Source organism: Zootermopsis nevadensis, unplaced genomic scaffold (assembly GCF_977971745.1).
Source record: "Zootermopsis nevadensis isolate Lab colony 2312 unplaced genomic scaffold, Znev_1.0 Znev_ptg000021l, whole genome shotgun sequence".
Lineage (NCBI taxonomy): Eukaryota > Metazoa > Arthropoda > Insecta > Blattodea > Termopsidae > Zootermopsis > Zootermopsis nevadensis.
This window is the reverse complement of record NW_028259153.1, coordinates 5,960,463-5,980,800: the sequence shown is the minus strand read 5'-3', so window position 1 is coordinate 5,980,800 and position 20,338 is coordinate 5,960,463. Positions and strand designations below refer to the sequence as shown.

Sequence of the window (20,338 nt, the reverse complement as noted above, 5' to 3'; positions counted from 1 at the left end):
AAGAACACAGAAGAAGGGAGATCCCAATCGAAGTGTGTTACCTGTCCTCTGTTCTGTGATAGCTTAATCAGTGAGTGCCAGGCTCTGTTAAAACTTGTTAGTATTAAATCTAATGAACATCCGTTTAAACGTTCTCGAGCTGGAAATGCGGACAGACAGGCGGGCTTACACGTGACGAAGTAAAAGACTCACGATTTGCATTAATTAGTTAAGAACACGTGTGAATATGAAATTGAAAATGCGGGATTTATTTCCAATAAACATCCACTATTTCAGGAGCTTACTGACCGTCTCATTGAAAAACTTTGCATCAAGTCGTCCCAGTCTGGCGACCTTCAAAAGGCCCGCGATGTGACCTTTCCTGTTGTCCGGATCGCGGTTGATCCACCGGAGAATGCACTCCCACACAACTTTCTCTTCCTTTACGTTCAGTTCCTCGGCCTCAATTATCGCTTGCAGCTCCTCAACAGGCAGTTCCAGCAGATGTTCGCTCTGCTGAGACAGTTCCACGAATTGGCGCAGAACGAAGCGACGAGCGTGAATCTTGAGGTCGGCGAAGGAGAGTAACCTGCGACAGCGAAGGTAAGAGCCGACTCAGAATCGATCGCCTTCAAAATCTTACACATTGTAACACTGCAGCAAGAACTGGATTCTCAACAATTTGCACACCACAGTATTTCGCCTGAAGTTTTTACCTTAGCCGTTTGAAGCCCAAATGAGCGAGACTTAGACCAGACACGTGGAGAGGCATCGATGAGAGACGTTCCGTTTAACCGTGGCAAAATAGAAAGTTTTCGGCTCTGAAGGTTCCCAGTCAATGCCCGCTCGTCCTCGTGACAAGATTATATGTTCAAACAAAGGCACGCGCCAGCCGACGGCAAAACTCACACGTGAGCGCTGTTCGAGAGAGTCGCTGTACTAAAAAAGTGAATTTATGAGTCATTCTGTCCACCGCACGATGTGGAAATTGTGGTGTGATTTTGCCGATGTCAGTTGATTTGCTTGCTATGTTGTCCTGAACAAGAAGGAGTAGGGGTTCAGCTTCTACGGGAACCAGCGGATCGGTCTTCGTCTTTTTCCGATAACAACCAATTCTCTAAATGTTCTGACGTATTCATAATAATCAGCAAAATCTGGATGTGATTAGGTTAGATTAGTGAATTGTATCGCGTGGACATAGCTTTAACCACTCTCGCTGGTGGAAACCGATCTGTTTGAAATTCGGCCGCTTAATGCGGGAATCAGATAATCGAGGGTCGGTTAACAGAAGTTTTGCTGTATGCAGAAATATGTGGGGCTGAATGTTGAATGATGTTGGGAGGATTATGTAAGAAGCAAAGAATGCTGCAGAGAAAGAAAGGAAGGAAGGAAACGAAGAATAAGAATTCGAGAGGAAGACAGGTTTAATTATGAACCTCCAATAGGTCGTGATTAAAGTTCTATATGGTGAAATTAGTCATCTGCTACTCATAATAACGATCAAAACATATACAGATAAATCAGATCTTTTAAATTACAGGCACATTAATGACAAAATGCCAACGCATAATAATTTGTCCAGTCCTCAGTCAGAGGCTTTAATCTCCGACCCGGCAGTAAAGTAAAGCTGTTTCGCTCCCTTGACGAAGGCTGGCGTCACAGCAAATGACAAATAAACATCAATTACCTTGCGACACGTAAGATGTCGATACAGTTGTCCATGTCTATCGCGTCCATGAGGAAGTCGCAGCAGAGTTTACGAAGTTCCGGTATACACAAGTTGTCAGCCGTCACGAGCAGCTGACCCGCGTTGTCGGAGCGGATGTCCACCTCGCCAAAATAAACATAATCCAGTATCCGGGTCATCATGTCTGAGCTGACTCCGCGGAGGACAATATCTGTCTCCTCACTGGTGTGCTGTATTGTCGTGAACAGTTTCCTGAAACGTCGATTTGGAGAAACGACGAGCAGAAAATTACAAGTCATGCTCATAAAGTTTAAGTTTTTATGACTCGCGTAGTCATATAAAAGTATCCTTTTGTCAATGTGGTGGATAAATTTTTGTTATCTGAATAATTCAAGGATGTGTACGAATGGGACAAGATTAACTGCGAGTGGGTGAAGAGCGGGCGAAGGCTTAACAGAATTTAACTTAAAAATCGGAAATTAAGCAGCGAACATTTGTACTATAGAATGGCCACCTCCTTTCTTAAGTAACCTTGACTCCTTCAAGAGATATCCGAGGTTATAACAACTATTACAGAAATTTTAAAGCCAAACAATATTTCAACATACATCGCAGGCTGTACATTTCACTGATTCTATTTGTTCTGTCAAAACATTTTTCCGTCAGTAAACAACTTGAAAGAAAAGCCCATGTTTCTACGCGGCCTTAAAAAGTGATCACCAACCAGCAAACAATTTCCTATTACAAATTAAGGGATTTTCAATGCAAGACAAACGGAAAGATTTGATTGTCTGAAAACTGAAAGAGGTGCACAGCTTGTAACATGACGTGAGAAACGTCTCTTGGAAAACAGAAACAATGGCTCACGGTTAAAATTCATTTCTCAATTCAAGAACGCACCGCAACTTTATTTAAAACACAAGCAAATTAACGTATACATAAATTCTCGATGGAGTTTTTCCTATCAATGAAACACATCTCGCGAGGTTCTTTGTTACAGTTTATTATATTTAAGACAGAGCAGCACACAGCAGCTTTCAGTGTTCCTGGACAATGGCGTTACGAAGGTGCATTACCAACTTGCTTCTAGACTGAGTCGGTCGTCTTTAAAACCAAGACATTTGGAAATGGATTCTATTTCTCCGTCCAGATCGATTAATTGTCACCTTTGTACAACCGCACTTAAATTTAGTACAAAAAACCACCAAAGTCTTCTGCGATGTTGCGTCGTGTTGTCTCGTAGAAATTATCGGACGTTTCAGAGGCGCTTACTGCCTCCATCATCAAAGAAAGAAGGCTGTAGGTACGTCTGAAATGCCACTCAGTTTCTACGGCGCAACGCCCAGAAGACATTCTTCTTCTTCTTCCTCAACGCCGTGAGATTTTATGACAACGAACAAATAACAAAAGCCAATCAGCCGTATAAAAATACTGGTTTCTACAACAAAGGGGATAAAACATTTCACACACGAATTGGCGTCAATTATGTCCTTAATTCACGTGTTAATCAACCACGTCAGTTAATAAACAAACCTGAAATATGCGCTGCACTTCGACAGAATCACTCTGTGAACCGGAAAGACGCCGCCGTCCTCCGACCGCAACACCGCGTCACAAAAGAGTTTCTCCTCTCTCACCTCTTTCATGGGGTCTGATGTTTCGGTGCGACTTTGGTTTGACTCCATCTCCTGAAAAGACAGTCCATCGTTGTTACAGATTTTTCTTCATACTGAGAGTGACTGAGAGGGAACACGGTACAGAGAATAATTTCTGGTCTTGCGAGAGAGTTACTGACAAGGGAATGGCGAAAATTGTGTAATATGGAGCTTTATAGAACTCTTCACTAATTAATAAATTGCAGGCTGTCAGATCAAGGGTGATCAGATGGGCGGTGCATGTAGTACACATGGCAGAGGCAAGAAGTGCAACATTTTATTCGGTAGACCTGAAAGGAAAAGGTTAGTTGAGAGTCCTATGAGTTGCTGGGATAATATTAAAATGGTTCTTACAGAGGTGGGGAATGAAGGTGTAGATTGACTTCATCTGCTTGTGGATGTGGTTTAGAGACCGGGTCTAGTATATTCGGACACAAAACTTCATGTTTCATAAAGGCTACTGTTAAATTCTCAAGCTGAGTTTGTTTCTTTTTTTATAGAAAAGCCTGTTGAAATTCAATACAAAATGATAAACTTTAAATGTGATATATAACTAACTAACTAACTAACTAACTTCTTAGACGGCTTACGGAACACGAAGTTTCATCACCGAACTAACCAAAGCCCTCCACCAGACCCTGCCCTGGGCCAACAAAATCCAGTCTCTTTTCAACTCCTATCTCCCATAGATCAGTCCTGAGATTATCCTCCATCTACGTCTAGATCTCCCCATCGTCCTCTTCTACTCAGGCTTTCCAAAAATACCCGGTTCACACCTCTCGCCCCATCCATGCACTCCACATGCCCCGCCAATCTCACTCTTCTTGGCTTAATCACCCTGAAGATGTGACTGATATAGGCAATATTAAGTCATGCCGCGTGTTTGTCATTACACGCATAATTTAAATCTTTTTATATGTAATCCACGTAGACATTACATATAAAGTATCAATATAATCCATAAAGTCTTGAATGCCTCTACTCTGGTGAATCGATTTTAAAAAATTACGAAAAGAATATGCCATAGAAATTGCGTGACTTTTGTTGCAGAACCAGGCAGTTAACAAATTTTGGAAAAAGAAGGTTGCACCTTTTCATAAGCATAAAATTTTCGAGTTCTTCTCTCTGTAGAACTAAAAGTGCGTAAGAGCTTACGTGATTAAGGAATTTCCTGCCTAAATTACAAATTTATATACACTATAAGCACCAAATGTAATTTAAATGTATCAATTAACGCGAGAATTACAGTTGGGAACAGTCACAAAAGCTCTCAGTCGTTCTAACGCATTCGTAGATCAGGCCTAAGTCACGCCACTCACACACTGCAATGATCAAGTTATTCTATGAAAAGTCGATTGGTACTCGGCTCGACAAAGAACAGCCCACTTCCTTTACTGAACCAGAAAGTTCATTATCGACTTCAAAAATCCCGCCACTGGTGTATATCCTGAACCAGTTCGCTTCATCGAGTCCCATCTCCCTAAGGTCCATCTTAATGTTATCCTCCCACTGACGCCGAGATCTTCCCAGAGGTCTCCTCCCTTCAGGCCTTGTAAACACCCCCCCCCCCCCCCCCCCCCCCCCAACAACATCGGGTGAGGAGCTCGTCATGAATTTTCTCTATTATCTGTCCCACTCCCGTTTTGGGTCCAAACATCTTCCTCAACACTTTGTTCTCACAGTCCCTCAGTCTATGTTCCTCCCTCAAAGTGAGAGACCACGTTTTGCACCCATAAATTCTTTGCACTCAATAACAGCAAGCATTCCCCGGATTTAATCTGCTGATGTAGGAAGATAATGAAGGGAGATTCACCGATAATTAGGCTTCTAAATCCGAATTAAAAATTCTTCTCAGTTCCCTAAAACGTTTTAATAATGTCTATGTATCAGGAAATGTAAAGCTTTAGAATTATTGTTCAGAATATACACCCCACTTCTTAACATCCACATATTTTTATTACGATTCTGGGCTACGAAACACATTATTATTCCTTTAAATTTGTAAAAAGTTAATTGCCTGCTGGAATATTCTTTTACTATCAACAAACAGAAATCAATTTAATATTACTTGAAATTGTGTTTAAAAGAAGATAAGCCTAATTCTCTTACACGAGTTTACAAATGCAGATGAAAACATTATATGTGATGAACAATGAATAGGAATCCCTTACCTCAAAGTTTGTTCAAATGTATGAGACCACGATGTCCACGGGCGATGATCAGTTTAACCAAAACTAAAATTGAGAGCGTGGAGGGCGGTTTCACAGATTTCTTAATAATTCCTATATAAGATATGTACTTGTTATTTTCTAAAACATTTTTAACAGCACTCTACGACGCACTTCTTCTACAAGCGATTCACAGCTCAGCTCTTTCTGCAATAACGAAATCGGATTGTTGACGGCAATAATGTAACAACAAAGCCGAGTAAACAGATGACGTAACAATTAGTTTCTTATGTAAAGGAGTGGAGTTCAATACGGTTCATTCAGGCTATTATATTGCACGCATAAGAAACGAGAAAAGAGCCTTACGGCATGATCAGGCAAGATTGTTGCAGGTGTAGTTTGCAAATTACAATGATTTTTCTTGCATTGTTATGCACGCAGGAGTTCACGTAAAGGCTGACCATTGTCGGTCCATATTTACACATTGTTGGTAATTGAAAAACAACAAAAATAAGTAGCTTATAATTTAGTTACATTCAATCATAAATGCAAAAAGTGAATAATTAATATTAAATGTGTTCTTTATCAGAAGGAAATAAATTTAAAAATAATTAGAAGCTGCTTAAGAAAGAATTGCAATTTAATTTCCCTTATTTAAAAATAACGACGGGTTTTATTTTACTTGATTAATTTTAAAAATAATTTTTCAAGGCCCCGGGGCTGTTGAGCCCGTCACCTCTGGACCAGGGAAAATGTTTCCGGGGGCCTGAGGGACCCATGTTTCGCGGTTGTGGCGTAGACAATGGAAGTGTAATGCCTCTGAAGTTGGCTGATCTCTCTTTTCAAGGAGTCTGAGATGGAAATCATAATTGTTATCTCTTTCTGGGTCTAATCCATGTCACAATGGAGACATATATCGCTCATCAACTGAACATGTAATTTCGTTCTGACTTGTTAGGTTCTTATTTGATTCACCGACATTTCCACAAGACGCACACATTTTTAATACACAAAAAAATGTTTCAAAATTTTAAAGTAATCTGAATAATTGTGAGCAGTGCTGCTGATAAATAACGCAGTAGCTTAAAATGGATCTGGATTTCTGGAGTCCAGCGCACAGACGTGGAGACACGGCGGGCCGTCGGATCTCCGCGTTGGCACTGCAGATGCTGTGCTTGTGTATTACTAGCAGCCTCGCGTCGGAGGAGGAGACCTCAAGTAAACCAATAGTTAGGGTGTAACAAGGTTTGCTGAAGGGAAAAGTTTTAGCATCTATCCGAAATAAGAAATAGTAAGTGTCGTTTCTTGGAATTCCGTACGCCAAACCTCCTGTCGGCGACCTCAAGTTCAAGGTAACGAGAAGATGATAAATAACAACGTAAGTTTTACATTGCGGTCTGCGTTTTGTGAAAAGTACATAAATCATTCGGAGCGCCTATTCGCAAAATATCGCCGTGTCCAGAGGAAAAGTGCCAACCAAATTACCTAAAGACCTTAGAACCTAAAACGTCACATCATACATAAAGTAGCTAACATTGCGTGGGAGATAAATTGAATGATAAATATCGACGTCCTGCTTTTTACAAAACTTTCAATAGACTTGTTAAAGCCGATAAAAACGGGAAATAAACCAGCGGTAAATTACGTAAATTGAATCCAATGTCTCTTGCACAAAGAGTATCAGGATAGGGATTCCATTTGTAGGGGTTCAGATGACCACGGGCGATTTACTTCAAGCAGGATAGAATTCAAAAACTGACTTTTGTTAAGCGAAAGTACGGTCTTATTTCTGATACTCTTATAATGATAATTGCATGAATTCGAACGAGGTTATTAATTGGTGTCGCATGAATTGTGAAAGACGAATACACACGCCGTAATCTTAAAAGTCGTATCTTCAGCCTCTACGGTACAAGAACTCTAGTAGATCATCATGAAATTATGGTCTTTAACTTGGAATGTTGTATTTACGGCTTATTTAACAACGATATTTGTAATCTAAAGTGCATTACGTCGAATGATGGAACGAGTAATGAACAATAAATTGTAAAATACTTTGAAAGAAAGGACTACGGCCTAGTTTCCGGTACTATCACAGAATGTGCCTGAAAGAAATAAATAAAACCACGAAAAACTTATGCCAGGACAACCGGTCTCGGACCTACATCGAATAGATTGTAGGAATGAGATTATTTAATTCTAGAGGCAGGTTAGAAGCATTAACGCGAAATTTGCACGAGCTTTTCTTGTACGTAAATAATTTATATTTCGAGTCTAACAACTTGAAATTGTTTACCAACCACAATCTTTCACATACGCAAACACATAGCTAAATTCCTTTCTGATTTACCATTCCTGGTAAACCTGGTAATGGAGATGTCCAACTAACTAACTACCTAGATGCCTTGCGGAACCTGAAGGTTCATCACAGAACTAACCAAAGCCCTCCATCGGTCCCTGTCCTGGGCCAACAAAATCCAGTCTCCTTCAACTCCTATCTCCCATAGATCCCGCCTGACATTATCCTCCCATCTACGTCTAGGTCTCCCCAGTGGTCTCTTCCCCTCAGGCTTCCTAACCAATACCCGGTGCACACCTCTTGTCCCATCCATGCGCGCTACATGCCCAGCCCATCTCATTCTTCTAGACTTAATCACCCTGACAATACTGGCGGAGGAGTACAGATTTTTAAGTTCGTCATTATGCAGTTTTCTCCATACCATATCGTCTTCTCAAACACCTTCAATCTGTGTTTCTCCCTCAGAGTGAGGGACCATGTTTCGCACCCATACAAAACAACAGGCAAAATTATTGTTTTGTAAACTTTAGTTTTCAGATTGGAGATGTCCAACAACTTGAACAATTTAACGACGCATTCGCTAAAGTTCTGCTTCGTTGCTCTGCCACTCGAAGCAAAGTCTGTGATGGCAAATAATTTCTATTCAGTTTTAATTTGAAATTTGCTCGCTGCAGGCGCCCCAAGCGCGGAACCATGGTCAGGAACTCGTGATGCGACTTCGGAAGGGTGCACGTGCACTCAGAGGAGCGACTTGACGACATTACTGCGTCTGCGCTACTTACAGGAAACGGAAAATGCTTTTAATAGGCAGAATTTTCTCTTCTCCAGTTTTTCCGGTGCGCGTCTTCTGACGTGTTCTAATTCAGAAGCAAGTGCGAATCCTTGAAGCCACTCGGCAGGACTCCTTTGACAAGGGGAATATATCCACGAGACAGCAGTCAAAAACGCGAGTTGGAAGCGAACCCACAATCCCAGTGCTCAAGACGCCCTAAACCGGCTGTGGTCGTCATCTTGTATAAACTTTGTTTTAATTTATTCTCACAAAACTACGCAGAATGATTGAAGAAATTTGGATCGATTATTTGAAATATGAAACTAAATCGCGTACAACAAAACTTTTCCCTTTAAAGTTTATTAGACAGAAATCACTGCGTTAATATGAAGAAACGCGCCTTCAGATTGGCCGTGCGGTCTGAGGCGTGGTCTTGTGCCGTTTGGTTTGGGTTCGAATCCCACTCAAGCTATGATTAATAATCTGATTGTATTCAAGGGCATTTTTTCACATTTGCAAATTGCTTGCAAATCGGAAATTTTAACATTACTAAAATTGCATCTTCAGTCATTTGTTTTTTGTGTAGGTGACATGTTCATGGTTTTTTCTATATATATTTTTGGGCCCTTCCAATGTAATTGTTTCATGTTTGAATAATAAAAGCGCATTAAATGTTTTAGTATTTAAACAGTACAGAACCATTGATACTGACACGGTATACCTAATTTTTAATACTGAAAAGAAAATGGGTTGTTGCTATATTGCCAGTGAGGTTGGCAAAATGAGAAACAAAATAGAGTACAGTAATAAGCAGTTTTCTCTCCGCCCTTCTTCTTCTTCTTCTACCGCTCTCCGGTCCGTATTCGGTCCATGGCCTCCTCATTTCTCCTCTGTTAGGTCCGTCCGTTCGAGGCTTTGATCGAGGTTTCGAAATATCTTCCTTTTTACTGTGCAAGGTTGTTAGCCTTGCGACCAACCCCCAACCTGGAGGACCAGGGTACCTCTCCCCCTCGGCCAATCTGGCTAGGGAGGCACCACGACAAGGTGCAGGTTCCATTAAGCGTTTCTCTCTGTCCAGGGGTGTAAATAAGGAGATTTGTTAAGGAACTTCATATTACGCAAATGTTTACCTTGTAATGAGAATGTATTTTTGGCCGTTCATAGTGCGTTGGCAAGAAACTAGGATTGCTTTAAGGTCAGTAGTGAAGAAAATAGGAAGTATGAGAAGAAGCGTAATTCACTTATTAATGGCAATCCTTGCTTCAGATGATCCACTACTGTGGAAGGAGTCTTGAGAGAGATAACTCGACTCACTAATTCTTAAAAGAATTTTTGCGTTCCGACCTCAAATAAATCCACTCCACTTAAAAATGAACTATACAGAAAGTGAAGATGACTTCTGAAATGTTGTAATGTAATCTGGTAGTTTACTGGCATTTCAGAGGCGTCGACAAACTTCTACCAAACTATACGATGCAGCATCCCAGAAGACAGCCATCTTCATACTGACTACCATGAGAACTTGATGTCTCACGCATTTATCCTTCTTTCTTTTCCTGTCTTGATGTCTTAATCATAACTCAGCTGCACAAACAGATTAATAAACAATATGCAGTGTACACACTGTTTAATATAAAATTCTCATCTAGTAATAAAGTTTCTAGTGTAAGAGTAATGTGTGAATGTAAGATAAAATAAACATTAATATAAATTTGCTGACATTCCTTAAATTTACTTTCACATTTCCTTCCCAAAATAACGTAGGATATACTTAAAATCTGATAAATATGAAGTTCAGGTTTCCCTGACTTAGAGTGAACAAAAATGTCCATGTTTGTTTTCCTGTAACAAGTGAGTGGAAAACCTCTTTGATGATCTCTCACTTCGTCCCCATGGTTTCCATTTTGAGTTACGCTTCTAACAGGAGTTGTGGTGGTCTTAACATAATGCGACTTGCACTCGGGGGAAAAAATAACTTAAGACTTTTGATGCTACTTATAAATGAGACATTAATTCCAGCTTATATACACATGTGACATGAATTTATTCATTTGTGAAAATCAAGATGTGACTACACAAACACTAATGATAAGATTTCTTCTTGTGCATTTTCTTTTTGGAAGGTTTCTCAAACAGTTCTTCGTCAGTTGGCAAGGAAAAACGATATAACTCTAGCAACTTGGAACGTGGGAACCATGCTAAGACCAGGAAAGATGAATGAAATAGGAAACGAAATTGTTAAATATAAACTGGATGTAGTAGCACTCCAAGAAATAGGATGGCAAGGACGAGGTCATATAGATAAAGAAGCATACTTTGCTGCTGGAAATGCTTGTAGCCGTGTGAACGAACGTCTCATCGGCACAATTTCAAATTACCTTTCTGAAGAGGCTGAGGACGCCGTAGACGGGTTGTCGTAGTCAGGATCTGATTTTAACCAAACGACGTTGGCATCGCAGCGTTTTCCGACTTTCGTGTGGCGCCGACCCCGAGCAAAATGAAGAACGTAGACCACACCCTCAAACATGATTTCCTTAAGATCGGTTTTAATATTGTCGTGCCAACGAGAAGATGATAAGTAACAACGTAAGTTTTACACTGCGGTCTGCGTTTTGTGAAAAGTACATAAATCATTCGGAGCGCCTATTCGCAAAATATCGCCGTGTCCAGAGGAAAAGTGCCACCCAAATTACCTAAAGACCTTAGAACCTAAAACGTCACATCATACATAAAGTACATTGCGTGGGAGATAAATTGAATGATAAATATCGACGTCCTGCTTTTTACAAAACTTTCAATAGACTTTTTTTATATCTTAATTGCGTCATGTTTGTGTTTTATTGATACAATATTTTATTTTTCGTCTATACACAAACTTAAAATAATGTTGTTTAAAATTACTTAAAATTATAACATTCTCAGTAGATACTGCATCTTGTTACATTTTTTGTATCGACGACATGTTTCAATGTGTATTACATCATCATCAGGTCTTTCAATTTTAATATATTTTAAAACTGTTGTACATCTTGCGTTGCGTATATTGATTAATTTGATTTGTTTAATTTTAAGTTTTTGTCTCTTCCTTTAAATTTGGAGGTTGTGCTTGGATGTTTTATATCGGGTTGTAATGATGTGTTGTGTGTCCGATATTAAGAGAAGGTAGACTGCAACCTACGTCCAGTTCGCCCTCAATTGACACAGTCTGTAAACTTTCTGATCGCACCTCGTACGTTGAAAGAATGGACTACGGCCTAGTTTCCATACTATCACAGAATGTGCCTGAAAGAAATAAATAAAACAACGTAAAACGTATGTCAGGACAACCGGTCCCGGAACTACATCGAATAGATTGTAAGGATGAGATTATTTAATTGCCGAGGCAGGTTAGAAGCATTAACGCGAAATTCGCACGAGCTTTTCTTGTGCGTAAAAAAATTTATATTTCGGATCCAACAACTTAAGAACACAGAAGAAGGGAGATCCCAATCGAAGTGTGTTACCTGTCCTCTGTTCTGTGATAGCTTAATCAGTGAGTGCCAGGCTCTGTTAAAACTTGTTAGTATTAAATCTAATGAACATCCGTTTAAACGTTCTCGAGCTGGAAATGCGGACAGACAGGCGGGCTTACACGTGACGAAGTAAAAGACTCACGATTTGCATTAATTAGTTAAGAACACGTGTGAATATGAAATTGAAAATGCGGGATTTATTTCCAATAAACATCCACTATTTCAGGAGCTTACTGACCGTCTCATTGAAAAACTTTGCATCAAGTCGTCCCAGTCTGGCGACCTTCAAAAGGCCCGCGATGTGACCTTTCCTGTTGTCCGGATCGCGGTTGATCCACCGGAGAATGCACTCCCACACAACTTTCTCTTCCTTTACGTTCAGTTCCTCGGCCTCAATTATCGCTTGCAGCTCCTCAACAGGCAGTTCCAGCAGATGTTCGCTCTGCTGAGACAGTTCCACGAATTGGCGCAGAACGAAGCGACGAGCGTGAATCTTGAGGTCGGCGAAGGAGAGTAACCTGCGACAGCGAAGGTAAGAGCCGACTCAGAATCGATCGCCTTCAAAATCTTACACATTGTAACACTGCAGCAAGAACTGGATTCTCAACAATTTGCACACCACAGTATTTCGCCTGAAGTTTTTACCTTAGCCGTTTGAAGCCCAAATGAGCGAGACTTAGACCAGACACGTGGAGAGGCATCGATGAGAGACGTTCCGTTTAACCGTGGCAAAATAGAAAGTTTTCGGCTCTGAAGGTTCCCAGTCAATGCCCGCTCGTCCTCGTGACAAGATTATATGTTCAAACAAAGGCACGCGCCAGCCGACGGCAAAACTCACACGTGAGCGCTGTTCGAGAGAGTCGCTGTACTAAAAAAGTGAATTTATGAGTCATTCTGTCCACCGCACGATGTGGAAATTGTGGTGTGATTTTGCCGATGTCAGTTGATTTGCTTGCTATGTTGTCCTGAACAAGAAGGAGTAGGGGTTCAGCTTCTACGGGAACCAGCGGATCGGTCTTCGTCTTTTTCCGATAACAACCAATTCTCTAAATGTTCTGACGTATTCATAATAATCAGCAAAATCTGGATGTGATTAGGTTAGATTAGTGAATTGTATCGCGTGGACATAGCTTTAACCACTCTCGCTGGTGGAAACCGATCTGTTTGAAATTCGGCCGCTTAATGCGGGAATCAGATAATCGAGGGTCGGTTAACAGAAGTTTTGCTGTATGCAGAAATATGTGGGGCTGAATGTTGAATGATGTTGGGAGGATTATGTAAGAAGCAAAGAATGCTGCAGAGAAAGAAAGGAAGGAAGGAAACGAAGAATAAGAATTCGAGAGGAAGACAGGTTTAATTATGAACCTCCAATAGGTCGTGATTAAAGTTCTATATGGTGAAATTAGTCATCTGCTACTCATAATAACGATCAAAACATATACAGATAAATCAGATCTTTTAAATTACAGGCACATTAATGACAAAATGCCAACGCATAATAATTTGTCCAGTCCTCAGTCAGAGGCTTTAATCTCCGACCCGGCAGTAAAGTAAAGCTGTTTCGCTCCCTTGACGAAGGCTGGCGTCACAGCAAATGACAAATAAACATCAATTACCTTGCGACACGTAAGATGTCGATACAGTTGTCCATGTCTATCGCGTCCATGAGGAAGTCGCAGCAGAGTTTACGAAGTTCCGGTATACACAAGTTGTCAGCCGTCACGAGCAGCTGACCCGCGTTGTCGGAGCGGATGTCCACCTCGCCAAAATAAACATAATCCTCATGCTCATAAAGTTTAAGTTTTTATGACTCGCGTAGTCATATAAAAGTATCCTTTTGTCAATGTGGTGGATAAATTTTTGTTATCTGAATAATTCAAGGATGTGTACGAATGGGACAAGATTAACTGCGAGTGGGTGAAGAGCGGGCGAAGGCTTAACAGAATTTAACTTAAAAATCGGAAATTAAGCAGCGAACATTTGTACTATAGAATGGCCACCTCCTTTCTTAAGTAACCTTGACTCCTTCAAGAGATATCCGAGGTTATAACAACTATTACAGAAATTTTAAAGCCAAACAATATTTCAACATACATCGCAGGCTGTACATTTCACTGATTCTATTTGTTCTGTCAAAACATTTTTCCGTCAGTAAACAACTTGAAAGAAAAGCCCATGTTTCTACGCGGCCTTAAAAAGTGATCACCAACCAGCAAACAATTTCCTATTACAAATTAAGGGATTTTCAATGCAAGACAAACGGAAAGATTTGATTGTCTGAAAACTGAAAGAGGTGCACAGCTTGTAACATGACGTGAGAAACGTCTCTTGGAAAACAGAAACAATGGCTCACGGTTAAAATTCATTTCTCAATTCAAGAACGCACCGCAACTTTATTTAAAACACAAGCAAATTAACGTATACATAAATTCTCGATGGAGTTTTTCCTATCAATGAAACACATCTCGCGAGGTTCTTTGTTACAGTTTATTATATTTAAGACAGAGCAGCACACAGCAGCTTTCAGTGTTCCTGGACAATGGCGTTACGAAGGTGCATTACCAACTTGCTTCTAGACTGAGTCGGTCGTCTTTAAAACCAAGACATTTGGAAATGGATTCTATTTCTCCGTCCAGATCGATTAATTGTCACCTTTGTACAACCGCACTTAAATTTAGTACAAAAAACCACCAAAGTCTTCTGCGATGTTGCGTCGTGTTGTCTCGTAGAAATTATCGGACGTTTCAGAGGCGCTTACTGCCTCCATCATCAAAGAAAGAAGGCTGTAGGTACGTCTGAAATGCCACTCAGTTTCTACGGCGCAACGCCCAGAAGACATTCTTCTTCTTCTTCCTCAACGCCGTGAGATTTTATGACAACGAACAAATAACAAAAGCCAATCAGCCGTATAAAAATACTGGTTTCTACAACAAAGGGGATAAAACATTTCACACACGAATTGGCGTCAATTATGTCCTTAATTCACGTGTTAATCAACCACGTCAGTTAATAAACAAACCTGAAATATGCGCTGCACTTCGACAGAATCACTCTGTGAACCGGAAAGACGCCGCCGTCCTCCGACCGCAACACCGCGTCACAAAAGAGTTTCTCCTCTCTCACCTCTTTCATGGGGTCTGATGTTTCGGTGCGACTTTGGTTTGACTCCATCTCCTGAAAAGACAGTCCATCGTTGTTACAGATTTTTCTTCATACTGAGAGTGACTGAGAGGGAACACGGTACAGAGAATAATTTCTGGTCTTGCGAGAGAGTTACTGACAAGGGAATGGCGAAAATTGTGTAATATGGAGCTTTATAGAACTCTTCACTAATTAATAAATTGCAGGCTGTCAGATCAAGGGTGATCAGATGGGCGGTGCATGTAGTACACATGGCAGAGGCAAGAAGTGCAACATTTTATTCGGTAGACCTGAAAGGAAAAGGTTAGTTGAGAGTCCTATGAGTTGCTGGGATAATATTAAAATGGTTCTTACAGAGGTGGGGAATGAAGGTGTAGATTGACTTCATCTGCTTGTGGATGTGGTTTAGAGACCGGGTCTAGTATATTCGGACACAAAACTTCATGTTTCATAAAGGCTACTGTTAAATTCTCAAGCTGAGTTTGTTTCTTTTTTTATAGAAAAGCCTGTTGAAATTCAATACAAAATGATAAACTTTAAATGTGATATATAACTAACTAACTAACTAACTAACTTCTTAGACGGCTTACGGAACACGAAGTTTCATCACCGAACTAACCAAAGCCCTCCACCAGACCCTGCCCTGGGCCAACAAAATCCAGTCTCTTTTCAACTCCTATCTCCCATAGATCAGTCCTGAGATTATCCTCCATCTACGTCTAGATCTCCCCATCGTCCTCTTCTACTCAGGCTTTCCAAAAATACCCGGTTCACACCTCTCGCCCCATCCATGCACTCCACATGCCCCGCCAATCTCACTCTTCTTGGCTTAATCACCCTGAAGATGTGACTGATATAGGCAATATTAAGTCATGCCGCGTGTTTGTCATTACACGCATAATTTAAATCTTTTTATATGTAATCCACGTAGACATTACATATAAAGTATCAATATAATCCATAAAGTCTTGAATGCCTCTACTCTGGTGAATCGATTTTAAAAAATTACGAAAAGAATATGCCATAGAAATTGCGTGACTTTTGTTGCAGAACCAGGCAGTTAACAAATTTTGGAAAAAGAAGGTTGCACCTTTTCATAAGCATAAAATTTTCGAGTTCTTCTCTCTGTAGAACTAAAAGTGCGTAAGAGCTTACGTGATTAAGGAATTTCCTGCCTAAATTACAAATTTATATACACTATAAGCACCAAATGTAATTTAAATGTATCAATTAACGCGAGAATTACAGTTGGGAACAGTCACAAAAGCTCTCAGTCGTTCTAACGCATTCGTAGATCAGGCCTAAGTCACGCCACTCACACACTGCAATGATCAAGTTATTCTATGAAAAGTCGATTGGTACTCGGCTCGACAAAGAACAGCCCACTTCCTTTACTGAACCAGAAAGTTCATTATCGACTTCAAAAATCCCGCCACTGGTGTATATCCTGAACCAGTTCGCTTCATCGAGTCCCATCTCCCTAAGGTCCATCTTAATGTTATCCTCCCACTGACGCCGAGATCTTCCCAGAGGTCTCCTCCCTTCAGGCCTTGTAAACACCCCCCCCCCCCCCCCCCCCCCCCCCCCAACAACATCGGGTGAGGAGCTCGTCATGAATTTTCTCTATTATCTGTCCCACTCCCGTTTTGGGTCCAAACATCTTCCTCAACACTTTGTTCTCACAGTCCCTCAGTCTATGTTCCTCCCTCAAAGTGAGAGACCACGTTTTGCACCCATAAATTCTTTGCACTCAATAACAGCAAGCATTCCCCGGATTTAATCTGCTGATGTAGGAAGATAATGAAGGGAGATTCACCGATAATTAGGCTTCTAAATCCGAATTAAAAATTCTTCTCAGTTCCCTAAAACGTTTTAATAATGTCTATGTATCAGGAAATGTAAAGCTTTAGAATTATTGTTCAGAATATACACCCCACTTCTTAACATCCACATATTTTTATTACGATTCTGGGCTACGAAACACATTATTATTCCTTTAAATTTGTAAAAAGTTAATTGCCTGCTGGAATATTCTTTTACTATCAACAAACAGAAATCAATTTAATATTACTTGAAATTGTGTTTAAAAGAAGATAAGCCTAATTCTCTTACACGAGTTTACAAATGCAGATGAAAACATTATATGTGATGAACAATGAATAGGAATCCCTTACCTCAAAGTTTGTTCAAATGTATGAGACCACGATGTCCACGGGCGATGATCAGTTTAACCAAAACTAAAATTGAGAGCGTGGAGGGCGGTTTCACAGATTTCTTAATAATTCCTATATAAGATATGTACTTGTTATTTTCTAAAACATTTTTAACAGCACTCTACGACGCACTTCTTCTACAAGCGATTCACAGCTCAGCTCTTTCTGCAATAACGAAATCGGATTGTTGACGGCAATAATGTAACAACAAAGCCGAGTAAACAGATGACGTAACAATTAGTTTCTTATGTAAAGGAGTGGAGTTCAATACGGTTCATTCAGGCTATTATATTGCACGCATAAGAAACGAGAAAAGAGCCTTACGGCATGATCAGGCAAGATTGTTGCAGGTGTAGTTTGCAAATTACAATGATTTTTCTTACATTGTTATGCACGCAGGAGTTCACGTAAAGGCTGACCATTGTCGGTCCATATTTACACATTGTTGGTAATTGAAAAACAACAAAAATAAGTAGCTTATAATTTAGTTACATTCAATCATAAATGCAAAAAGTGAATAATTAATATTAAATGTGTTCTTTATCAGAAGGAAATAAATTTAAAAATAATTAGAAGCTGCTTAAGAAAGAATTGCAATTTAATTTCCCTTATTTAAAAATAACGACGGGTTTTATTTTACTTGATTAATTTTAAAAATAATTTTTCAAGGCCCCGGGGCTGTTGAGCCCGTCACCTCTGGACCAGGGAAAATGTTTCCGGGGGCCTGAGGGACCCATGTTTCGCGGTTGTGGCGTAGACAATGGAAGTGTAATGCCTCTGAAGTTGGCTGATCTCTCTTTTCAAGGAGTCTGAGATGGAAATCATAATTGTTATCTCTTTCTGGGTCTAATCCATGTCACAATGGAGACATATATCGCTCATCAACTGAACATGTAATTTCGTTCTGACTTGTTAGGTTCTTATTTGATTCACCGACATTTCCACAAGACGCACACATTTTTAATACACAAAAAAATGTTTCAAAATTTTAAAGTAATCTGAATAATTGTGAGCAGTGCTGCTGATAAATAACGCAGTAGCTTAAAATGGATCTGGATTTCTGGAGTCCAGCGCACAGACGTGGAGACACGGCGGGCCGTCGGATCTCCGCGTTGGCACTGCAGATGCTGTGCTTGTGTATTACTAGCAGCCTCGCGTCGGAGGAGGAGACCTCAAGTAAACCAATAGTTAGGGTGTAACAAGGTTTGCTGAAGGGAAAAGTTTTAGCATCTATCCGAAATAAGAAATAGTAAGTGTCGTTTCTTGGAATTCCGTACGCCAAACCTCCTGTCGGCGACCTCAAGTTCAAGGTAACGAGAAGATGATAAATAACAACGTAAGTTTTACATTGCGGTCTGCGTTTTGTGAAAAGTACATAAATCATTCGGAGCGCCTATTCGCAAAATATCGCCGTGTCCAGAGGAAAAGTGCCAACCAAATTACCTAAAGACCTTAGAACCTAAAACGTCACATCATACATAAAGTAGCTAACATTGCGTGGGAGATAAATTGAATGATAAATATCGACGTCCTGCTTTTTACAAAACTTTCAATAGACTTGTTAAAGCCGATAAAAACGGGAAATAAACCAGCGGTAAATTACGTAAATTGAATCCAATGTCTCTTGCACAAAGAGTATCAGGATAGGGATTCCATTTGTAGGGGTTCAGATGACCACGGGCGATTTACTTCAAGCAGGATAGAATTCAAAAACTGACTTTTGTTAAGCGAAAGTACGGTCTTATTTCTGATACTCTTATAATGATAATTGCATGAATTCGAACGAGGTTATTAATTGGTGTCGCATGAATTGTGAAAGACGAATACACACGCCGTAATCTTAAAAGTCGTATCTTCAGCCTCTACGGTACAAGAACTCTAGTAGATCATCATGAAATTATGGTCTTTAACTTGGAATGTTGTATTTACGGCTTATTTAACAACGATATTTGTAATCTAAAGTGCATTACGTCGAATGATGGAACGAGTAATGAACAATAAATTGTAAAATACTTTGAAAGAAAGGACTACGGCCTAGTTTCCGGTACTATCACAGAATGTGCCTGAAAGAAATAAATAAAACCACGAAAAACTTATGCCAGGACAACCGGTCTCGGACCTACATCGAATAGATTGTAGGAATGAGATTATTTAATTCTAGAGGCAGGTTAGAAGCATTAACGCGAAATTTGCACGAGCTTTTCTTGTACGTAAATAATTTATATTTCGAGTCTAACAACTTGAAATTGTTTACCAACCACAATCTTTCACATACGCAAACACATAGCTAAATTCCTTTCTGATTTACCATTCCTGGTAAACCTGGTAATGGAGATGTCCAACTAACTAACTACCTAGATGCCTTGCGGAACCTGAAGGTTCATCACAGAACTAACCAAAGCCCTCCATCGGTCCCTGTCCTGGGCCAACAAAATCCAGTCTCCTTCAACTCCTATCTCCCATAGATCCCGCCTGACATTATCCTCCCATCTACGTCTAGGTCTCCCCAGTGGTCTCTTCCCCTCAGGCTTCCTAACCAATACCCGGTGCACACCTCTTGTCCCATCCATGCGCGCTACATGCCCAGCCCATCTCATTCTTCTAGACTTAATCACCCTGACAATACTGGCGGAGGAGTACAGATTTTTAAGTTCGTCATTATGCAGTTTTCTCCATACCATATCGTCTTCTCAAACACCTTCAATCTGTGTTTCTCCCTCAGAGTGAGGGACCATGTTTCGCACCCATACAAAACAACAGGCAAAATTATTGTTTTGTAAACTTTAGTTTTCAGATTGGAGATGTCCAACAACTTGAACAATTTAACGACGCATTCGCTAAAGTTCTGCTTCGTTGCTCTGCCACTCGAAGCAAAGTCTGTGATGGCAAATAATTTCTATTCAGTTTTAATT

At 40.2% G+C, this 20,338-nt stretch overlaps 2 protein-coding genes across 2 annotated transcripts; both read right to left on the bottom strand.

Moving 5' to 3' along the window:
* Window positions 1-267: 267 nt before the first annotated feature.
* On the bottom strand, window positions 268-5,686 carry LOC110838336 (kelch-like protein 10). The gene is made up of 4 exons (XM_087352592.1): window positions 5,493-5,686; window positions 3,200-3,354; window positions 1,667-1,918; window positions 268-568 (listed from the first exon to the last, which is right to left on the bottom strand). Exons 2-4 carry the CDS (start codon window positions 3,349-3,351, stop codon window positions 268-270), a joined length of 705 nt encoding a protein of 234 aa, XP_087208718.1. The 5' UTR covers window positions 3,352-3,354; window positions 5,493-5,686.
* A 6,603-nt stretch (window positions 5,687-12,289) lies between these two features.
* LOC147873101 (kelch-like protein 10) lies at window positions 12,290-13,840 on the bottom strand. The gene is made up of 2 exons (XM_087352591.1): window positions 13,689-13,840; window positions 12,290-12,590 (listed from the first exon to the last, which is right to left on the bottom strand). Exons 1-2 carry the CDS (start codon window positions 13,736-13,738, stop codon window positions 12,290-12,292), a joined length of 351 nt encoding a protein of 116 aa, XP_087208717.1. The 5' UTR covers window positions 13,739-13,840.
* Window positions 13,841-20,338: the final 6,498 nt, after the last annotated feature.